The sequence below is a fragment of the Muntiacus reevesi genome, chromosome 9, assembly GCF_963930625.1.
Source record: "Muntiacus reevesi chromosome 9, mMunRee1.1, whole genome shotgun sequence".
In the NCBI taxonomy this organism is placed as follows: domain Eukaryota; kingdom Metazoa; phylum Chordata; class Mammalia; order Artiodactyla; family Cervidae; genus Muntiacus; species Muntiacus reevesi.
The window spans coordinates 7,162,543-7,172,560 of NC_089257.1; the positions used below are offsets into that span (position 1 = coordinate 7,162,543).

The 10,018-nt window shown below is 37.8% G+C and overlaps 1 protein-coding gene and 1 pseudogene across 1 annotated transcript; both read left to right on the top strand.

Annotated features, from left to right (window-relative positions):
* The first annotated feature begins 1,661 nt into the window (after window positions 1-1,661).
* LOC136175413 (olfactory receptor 5F1-like) lies at window positions 1,662-5,373 on the top strand (annotated as a pseudogene).
* Window positions 5,374-8,735: 3,362 nt separating this feature from the next.
* Window positions 8,736-9,692, top strand: LOC136175414 (olfactory receptor 5F1-like). Its single transcript, XM_065945717.1, has one exon. The coding sequence runs from the start codon at window positions 8,736-8,738 to the stop codon at window positions 9,690-9,692; it is 957 nt and encodes a 318-aa protein (XP_065801789.1).
* The last annotated feature ends 326 nt before the right edge of the window (window positions 9,693-10,018 follow it).

Sequence of the window (10,018 nt, forward strand, 5' to 3'; positions counted from 1 at the left end):
AAAAAAAGACAAATGCATATGTGCTCTGAGGCGTATAGTAATTCCCAGTGGCTATCTATTTTACATGTGCTAATATAAGCTTCCAGGTAAACCTGTGGCTGATTGATATTGACATCGGGCAAAAACCAACGCAATTCTGTAAAACAATTATCCTTCAATTTAAAAAAATAAATAAATTTAAAAAAAGAAAGAAAAAAGGAAAAAAAATTCAATTCTGAAACCATAAAAAAGTGTGTTTTCACATTATTGCCTTACTTGCTCAGGTGGAGTATTTCTTCAAACAGTGGGTGTAGTTAGTGTTCCCTTCTCATTTATTTCACTCAAGAAATAAGCTGGATTAACACAGGAATGGGATAAGTTCCTTGTACTAAGGAAACTATAATAACTTGATTGGGGATGTGTACCATTTTGGAATAAGTTAAGACTACAGAGAAAACGTATATTAAATAACCAATCAAAATTAATAGTTTTTAAACTTTGGCAAGAAACACTAAAGTAGCAAAGAGAACAGTAACTACCTCATGAGTCAAGGTCCATATGGTGTTTCATTGCATCTGCCTGCATGTGATCACATGTAATTACTTTTGATAATGGAGTTTCTGCCTTTAGGGGGTTGATTTCATAATTAAATCCTATAATCTAATCCCCATGGTTACTCCACCCTCTTTAAGAAAAAAACAGTATAAAAGGGCAGCAATCAACATATATTCAAAAGGTGTCTCAAATTTTTACAAAGATATAATTCAAATTTTCTCTGCTTATCATTTAATTTTAAAGGACAATTTTACTATTTTTGTGCCTCAGCTGAGTTATTAGGGATTATAATACAACAGGAAACAGTAGACTAGACAAGTTAGTACTAAGACAGATGCTATTAAGTATGTGGTGCTGTCTCGGTCACTTACTGCTGTGGACAGGTATATGGCATTAATTCTGTAGTGAGGTGTATAATGAGAACAGTTGTTTGATTTACTTTAAAACACTACAGAAATATTCTTATGAACATGAAAGATGTCAAAATAGTGGTTATTTGAAATGGATTATTTTTGCTATTTGGAGAATACAAAAGTGATTTCAGAGTGGTGATACATGAATTTGGGGTTGAAGAATTTAGAGAGCTGTCCTTATGAGAAAAAAAAATCCATTTGAGTTAATTCAAATACCTGCTAACATTTCAGTAAAGATAGTTCTGTACTTTGGATGTGGCCTAAGAGAGAAAGAATAGAACATAGATGTTGCATTTGCAAAAAACAGAATTGAAACATGGATTTAAATCAATTATTTAAGAGTCATGCAACCGAGATACAACACAGTGAATTGCTTAATAAATTTCAATGCTTACTCATTTGTACACTAATTTTCCTCTTGCTTTGGTTACTTTATTTGGTATGCTCTGTTGTCCTTAGTTTTTATTCATGTTTGATGTACTTTGTTAATATTTATCAATAATTTATTAATATTATTTATTACTATTTCTACTATATCCAGCAAACTTTTTAAAGGGAAATATTTACACCTAATGTAAGTTTAAGTCGAAATTAAAAGATGTTATTCATTGGCAGGAAAGCTATGATAAACCTAAACAGTGTATCAGAGCAAAGACATCATTTAGCAGACAAAGATCTGTATAGTCCAAGCTATGGTTTATCCAGTAATAATCTATGGGGATGTAAGAGCTGGACCATAAAGAAGGCTGACTGCTGTAGACTAGATGCTTTTGAACTGTGGTGTTGGAGGAGACTCTTGAGAGTCCCTTGGACTGCAAGGAGATCCAACCAGTCCATCGTAAAGGAGATCAGTCCTGGGTGTTCATCGGAAGGACTAATGTTGAAGCTGAAACTCCAATACTTTGGCCAACTCAAGTGAAGAGTTGGCTTATTGGAAAAATAACAATTCTGGGAAGGACTGGGGACAGGAAGAGAAGGAGATGACAGAGGATGAGATGGTTGGCTGGCACCACCGACTCGATGGACATGAGTTTCAGTAAACTCTGGGAGTTGGTGATGGACAGGAAGACCTGGCGTGCTGCAATTCATGGGGTCGCAAAGAGTCGGACACGACTGAGAGGTGCTGGAGAAGACTCTTGAGAGTCCTTTAGACTGCAAGGAGCTCAAACTAGGCAATTCTAAGGAGATCAAACCAGTCAATTCCAAAGGAAATCAACCCTGAATATTCACTAGGGGGATTGATGCTGAAGCTGCAATACTTTGGCCACCTGATGCAAAAAGTCAATTCACTGGGAAGAGAATTAAAAAAACCAACAACAACAAGCTGATGCTGGGAAAGATTAAAGGCAAAAGGCAGAGGGTGGTGGAGGATGAGATGATTAGATAGTATCACTGACTCAATAGACATGAATTTAAGCAAACTCCTGGAGATTGTGAAGGACAGGGAAGCCTGGAGTGCTACAGTGCAGATGGGGTCACAAAGAGTCAGACACAAGTTAGTGACTGAAAGCACACACACTAGGTTATTTATAATCAATGGCCAGAAAAAAATTATCTTTCACTGACTGATTTCATCTTTTCAGGATTGGCAGACACACTGGAGCAGCAGGTTATCCGCTTTTTGCTCTTTTCTGTGATTTACACACTTACAGTTGGGAATGTTAGGGTGATCCTCTTAATCAGGACTGATTACTGACTTCACACACCCATGTACTTTTTCCTGGCTAAGCTGTCCCTTTGTGGGTGTTTGTTATTCATCCATCATGACTACAAAGATGCTGGTAGGTTTATGATCAGAGAAGAAGACCATCTCGTTTGCTGGCTGCTTTCTGCAGATGTACTTCTTTTTTTTTTTTTTTTTTTTTTAATATTATTTTATTAGTTGGAGGCCAATCACTTTACAACATTTCAGTGGGTTTTGTCATACATTGACATGAATCAGCCATATAGTTACATGTATTCCCCATCCCGATCCCCCCTCCCACCTCCCTCCCCACCCGACTCCTCAGGGTCCTCCCAGTGCACCAGGCCCGAGCACCTGACTCATGTATCCCACCTGGGCTGGTGGTCCGTTTCACCATAGATAATATACATGCTGTTCTTTCAAAACATCCCACCCTCACGTTCTCCCCCAGAGTTCAAAAGTCTGTTCTGTATTTCTGTGTCTCTTTTTCTGTTTTGCATATAGGGTTATCGCCACCATCTATCTAAATTCCGTATATATGTGTTAGTATACTGTAATGTTCTTTATCTTTCTGACTTACTTCACTCTGTATAATGGGCTCCAGTTTCATCCATCTCATTAGAACTGATTCAAATGAATTCTTTTTAACGGCTGAGTAATATTCCATGGTGTATATGTACCACAGCTTCCTTATCCATTCATCTGCTGATGGGCATCTAGGTTGCTTCCATGTCCTGGCTATTATAAACAGTGCTGCGATGAACATTGGGGTGCACGTGTCTCTTTCAGATCTGGATTCCTCAGTGTGTATGCCCAGAAGTGGTATTGCTGGGTCATATGGCAGTTCTATTTCCAGTTTTTTAAGAAATCTCCACACTGTTTTCCATAGTGGCTGTACTAGTTTGCATTCCCACCAACAGTGTAAGAGGGTTCCCTTTTCTCCACACCCTCTCCAGCATTTATTGCTTGTAGACTTTTGGATAGCAGCCATCCTGACTGGCGTGTAATGGTACCTCATTGTGGTTTTGATTTGCATTTCTCTGATGATGAGTGATGTTGAGCATCTTTTCATGTGTTTGTTAGCCATCTGTATGTCTTCTTTGGAGAAATGTCTGTTTAGTTCTTTGGCCCATTTTTTGATTGGGTCGTTTATTTTTCTGGAATTGAGCTTCAGGAGTTGCTTGTATATTTTTGAGATTAATCCTTTGTCTGTTTCCTCATTTGTTATTATTTTCTCCCAATCTGAGGGCTGTCTTTTCACCTTACTTATAGTTTCCTTTGTTGTGCAAAAGCTTTTAATTTTCATTAAGTCCCATTTGTTTATTTTTGCTTTTATTTCCAATATTCTGGGAGGTGGGTCATAGAAGATCTTGCTGTGATTTATGTCGGAGAGTGTTTTGCCTATGTTCTCCTCTAGGAGTTTTATAGTTTCTGGTCTATACCCATTCCTATACACTAACAATGAAAAAACAGAAAGAGAAATTAAGGAAACAATACCATTCACCATTGCAACAAAAAGAATAAAATACTTAGGAGTATATCTACCTAAAGAAACAAAAGACCTATACATAGAAAACTATAAAACACTGATGAAAGAAATCAAAGAGGACACAAACAGTTGGAGAAACATACCGTGTTCATGGATTGGAAGAATCAATATTGTCAAAATGGCTATTCTACCCAAAGCAATCTATAGATTCAATGCAATCCCTATCAAGCTACCAACGGTATTTTTCACAGAATTAGAACAAATAATTTCACAATTTGTATGGAAATACAAAAAACCTCGAATAGCCAAAGTAATCTTGAGAAAGAAGAATGGAACTGGAGGAATCAACCTGCCTGACTTCAGACTCTACTACAAAGCCACAGTCATCAAGACAGTATGGTACTGGCACAAAGACAGAAATATAGATCAATGGAACAGAATAGAAAGCCCAGAGATAAATCCACGAACCTATGGACAGCTTATCTTTGACAAAGGAGGCAAGGATATACAATGGAAAAAAGACAATCTCTTTAACAAGTGGTGCTGGGAAAACTGGTTAACCACTTGTAAAAGAATGAAACTAGAACACTTCCTAACACCATACACAAAAATAAACTCAAAATGGATTAAAGATCTAAATGTAAGAGCAGATGTACTTCTTTTCGGCCTTGGCCACAAGTGAATGCATCCTTTTTGGGTTAATGGCCTATGACCACTATGTGGCCACATGCAACCCTCTCCTTTACTCCTTGACCATGTCCAGGAGAGCCTGCCTGAAAATGGCCGCAGGGGCTTTCACTGTAGGACTCCTGACCTCCATGTTTCAAATTAGTTGAAGAAGCAGCTTCGCATTCTGCAGTTCTAATGTTATCCATCACTTCTGTGACTTTCCTTCAATTATTAAGCTTTCAATTTCAGACACATATCTGTATGAAATCATCTCATGTATAGGAGCTGTTGTGAATACAGTCAGAAGTTCAGTGGTGATCCTCACTTCCTACTCCTACATTCTCTTCTCCACCTTTTGTATGCATTCAGGGAAGGAAAAGTGCAAAGAATTCTTCACATGTGCCCCTCACCTGACTGATATAATTCTGATTTATTCCATCTCCATCTACACTTATCTGAGACCTACTTCCAGCTACTCCCTGACTCAGGATTAATTGGCTTCTGTGTTTTACATGGTGGTGATCCCCATGTTGAATCCTCTGATCTACAGCCTCAGAAATAAGGATGAAAAAAAGGGTTTATGAAATGTAATTACTAGGAAAAGGGTTCCTTTATTTTGTGAGTGGTTCATTTTCAGGACTAAATGGACTATGTCTTGAAATTTGAAATACTGGTCAAGCTTATTTTCATTAGAGCATTGTCTATGTAATCATGTTCTGTTAATACTCAGTTCAGTTCAGTTGACCAGTCGTGTCTGACTCTTTGCGACCCTATGGACTGCAGCATGCCAGGCTTCCCTGTTCAACACCAACTCCCAGAGTAAACTCAAACTCATGTCCATTGAGTCAGTGATGCCATCGAACCATCTCATCCTCTGTCATCACCTTCTCCTTCGACATTCAATCTTTCCCAGCATCAGAGTCTTTTCAAATGAGTCAGTTCTTCACATCAGGAGGCCAAAGGATTGGAGTTTCTGCTTCAGCATCATTCCTCCCAATGGATATTCAGGACTGATTTCCTTTAGGATGGACTGGTTGGATCTTCTTGCAGTCCAAGGAACTTTCAAAACTTTTCTCCAACACCACAGATCAAAAGCATCAATTCTTTGACATTCAGCTTTCTTTATAGTTCAACTCTCACATCCATGTATGACTACTGGAAAAACCATAGCTTTGACTAGACGGTCCTTTGTTGGAAATGTAACGTCTCTGCTTTTTAATAGGCTGTCTAGGTTGCTCATAACTTTTCCTCCAAGGAGTAAGCATCTTTTAATTTTATGGCTACAGTCAGCATCTGCAGTGATTTTGGAGCCCCCCCAAATATTTTGTTACTGTTTCCCCATTTATTTGCCTTGGAGTGATGGGAACAGATGCCATGATCTTAGTTTTCTGAATGTTGAGTTTTAAGCCAACTTTTTCACTCTCCTCTTCCACTTTCATCAAGAGGCTCTTTAGTTCTTCACTTTCTGCCATAAGGGTGGTGTCATCTGCATATATGAGATTGTTGATACTTCTCCCTGCAATCTTGATTCCAGCTTGTGCTTCATCCAGTCCAGCATTTCTCATTATATACTCTGCATATAAGTTAATATTATGCAGCATTTATTTGATAAATATAATTTATCCCCATTAGGTAAGAGCATAGAACTTTCTTCTAATCACTGTATATTTCACTAGATCCCTAAAATAGAGATTATAAAGAAATTTAGATTAGGGAAATAAAGGACTAAGTATATAGAGACAAAAGCAACAAGGTCACATGAAATGAACTGTTTAATGAATTTTCCCTTTTTTGATGTTTTGTTTTCACCATTTATGATTTGTAAGCGATATATATTACTGGTGGCAAAATATTTTAAATTCATAATATATTTCCATTTTATTTTGCTGAATCATTTCCTGGGCATAAGCTTAAATAAAATTCAAGAATGTTATTTTGAATGTAATAGTAAACTCTTCAGCTTTTATTTCCTTTGTTTCCACAAATGCATACATATTCACTAATATATAAATATGAACTGTGTGCAGTGTTCTATATAGAAAAGAGCTGTTTAGCTAAAAAGCACAGTTAGACCAGCTTTTTTCTATTCTTTTCTTTCCTTCTCCAACATATCCTATTCTTCTATGAGTCTCTTCTCCAGAGTGATACATATACACAAAGCACATGAACACACACTCAGTTTTGTTTAATTAGGGCATAGTTCCAAAACAGGCATATCAGTGTTTAATGGGTGAAACTGACATATTCTGTATAATAGACTCATGGATTTCCTGCTTATGGTAATCTTCTGTCGACTACCAGCAAAATTCTTTAAAGTTAATCTGAATGCTAAAAGCACGTCTTAATATGAAAGTGGAATGGGAGTGACTTAATAGAACTCAGGAGGAAATTGAGAGGGGGTCAGCTCTTGTTAAGATGGTAACTTTATTATATAGTTTTTGGAGAGAAATTCCCCATGGCCCTTGCCTTGACCTTGCTGCTGAAGTGGCACCTGATAGAAGCTGTGATGTTCAAGTCAACTGGCATGCGGTGAAGCTGACCTCATGACCTGTCATAATGCTGTCATCCAGCTCAGACATCTAGGTCCCTTTGCGGCCCACATAATTCATACTGGTCGGAAGAATATTCATGAGTTTAGTAGCCAGCATCTTCTCCGATTTATTTCACTCAAACAGTGTTGGATTTCAGGTTAAACTTACCCAGAAATGTGGTGAGTTACATACACACCTTTACACACAGACACACACTCACACATATGCATACGGGGGGAGAATCATAATTTTGGAGTGGGTTATGTACCCTTTTGGAATAAGCTAAAATTATCAAAAAATAGGCAAGTAAATAGCCAATTAAAAAAATTGTTTATCCTTGGAAAGCAACTTTAAAGTAACACAGAGATATATAATCAAGTTATGATGAAAATCCGTACAGTGTATGATTCCATTTACCTGTATGTGATCATATTTTAATTACTTTTGAGAATGGAGTCTCTGCCATTAGAGTATTGACTCATAATTAAAAGCTATAGTCTAGTCCCCATTGTCACCCAACCCTCTTTCAGGAAAAAAAAATCCAGCTTGTGTATATATTCAAGACGTGTCTCAAATTTTTACACAGAAAGAATCCATACTGTCTCTGATTTCATTTCACTTCAAACATGAAAATTGTCTCTCTATAATTTTTATGCCTCAACTGACTTATTAGAGAAGATTCTGATAAGAAAGAAAATAGCAGACCAGATGAATTAGCACTGGGAAGGATGTTATTGGGTACATGCTGCTGTCTCTATTGCTCCCTGCTGAGGACAGGTGCAGTGACTGCTAGTATGGGCACTGATCTGGTCACGCGTTTTGTAAATGAGAACAGTTGTGCGGTTAAATTTTAAAATGCTACATAATCATTCTCAAGAATATAATAGGTGTCAAAATACTGGTTATTTGAAACAGGCTATGCTTGCTGCTTGGAGAACATAAAACTGATGTATGGATGGCAAGTCATACATTTTGAAGATGAGGGAATATAGAGTCGTCTTTGTGAGAAAAAAATGCTTTTGAGTTAAATAAAAACCTCCTCAGAGAATGGGAAAGACTTCAGCAAGGTTAGTTCTGATATTTTGGATATGGGCAATAGGAGAAAGAATGGAACATGAATGCTGCATTTGCACAAAACTGAAGAGAAACATGTGAACTTAGACCAAGGATTTGTGGATGCCTCAACCTACATTTAATACAGAGAATCGCTTAATAAACTTCAGCATTTATTCATTTTTTCACGAATTTCTACATTATTTCAGTTGCTCTATTTACTATACACTTTTATCCAAAGCCTTTCCCCACCCCCCCGCATGTGTCACTAACTTCATTAGCATTCCTATTACTTCATGTAAACATTGAACAGTGAAATGTTTCCATCTAATGCAAGTTGAAGCATGATATATCTGTAATAAATGGCCAGAAAAAATTATACTTCACTGACAGAGTTCATTCTGTTGGGATTAACAGACACATTGGAGCTACAGGTTATCCTCTTTTGCCTTTTCTCTATGATTTATACACTTACATTTGTGGGGAATGTTGGGATGATCTTCTTAATCAGAATGGATTTCCGACTTCACACACCCATGTATTTCTTCCTGGCTAACCTGTCCTTTGTGGATGTTTGTTATTCATCCACCATCACTCCAAAGATGCTGGTAGATCTATTATCAGAGAAGAAGTCCATCTCCTTTGCTGGCTGCTTTTTGCAGATGTATTTCTTTATAGCCTTGGCCACAACCGAATGCATCCTTTTTGGGTTAATGGCCTATGACCGCTATGTGGCCATATGCAACCCTCTCCTTTACTCCTTGATCATGTCCAGGACGGTCTGCCTGAAAATGGCCACAGGGGCTTTTGCAGCGGGCCTGGTGAACTCCATGGTAAACACCAGCTATGTAAGCAGCTTGCCATTCTGCAGTTCCAATGTCATCCATCACTTCTTCTGTGACAGCCCCCCACTTTTTAAGCTCTCCTGTTCTGACACACGCCTGCAAGAAAGCATCTTTTCCACATTCGCTGGTGTGAATATGGTTGGGGCTCTGCTGGTGATCCTCACCTCCTACTGCTGCATTCTCTTCTCCATCTTCCGTGTGCATGCAGGGGCGGGGAGGCGCAAAGCGTTCTCCACGTGTGCGTCTCACCTGACAGCCGTCATCCTCTTCTATTCCACCTCCATCTACACTTATCTGAGACCTACTTCCAGCTACTCTTTGAATCAGGACAAAGTGGCTTCTGTGTTCTACACAGTGGTGATCCCCATGTTGAATCCTCTGATCTACAGCTTCCGGAATAAGGAAGTAAAGAAGGCTTTATGGAATGTCATTACTAGGAAAATGGTCCCTCTATTTCTAGGATTGTTGCCTTAATATTCTTGACTAAACAGAGCATGTTTTGATGTTTTAAAGTGTGGATCAAGTTTACTGTATTTCATTAGAATATTTTCTAATTAATAGTGTTTTATTATTACTCATGTACTTGTATCCAATTGGGTATAAACTGACTGATATAAAATGTGTATTAGACTGTTACAAAATTATAAACTTTCACCTGATTATTTTATATTTCTGTTGCATTATCAAAATCTGTGCTTATTCATAAAGAAATCATGGTTAGAGAATGAAGTTATTAAGTATTTAAAGACAAAAATGACAGTATCACATGAAACTAGCCAAGCAAAGAACTTAGAATTTTC

Coding starts and splice junctions, on each gene's coding strand:
- LOC136175414 (XM_065945717.1), top strand. CDS start 8,736: ATGGCCAGAAAAAATTATACTTCACTGACAGAGTTCATTCTGTTGGGA.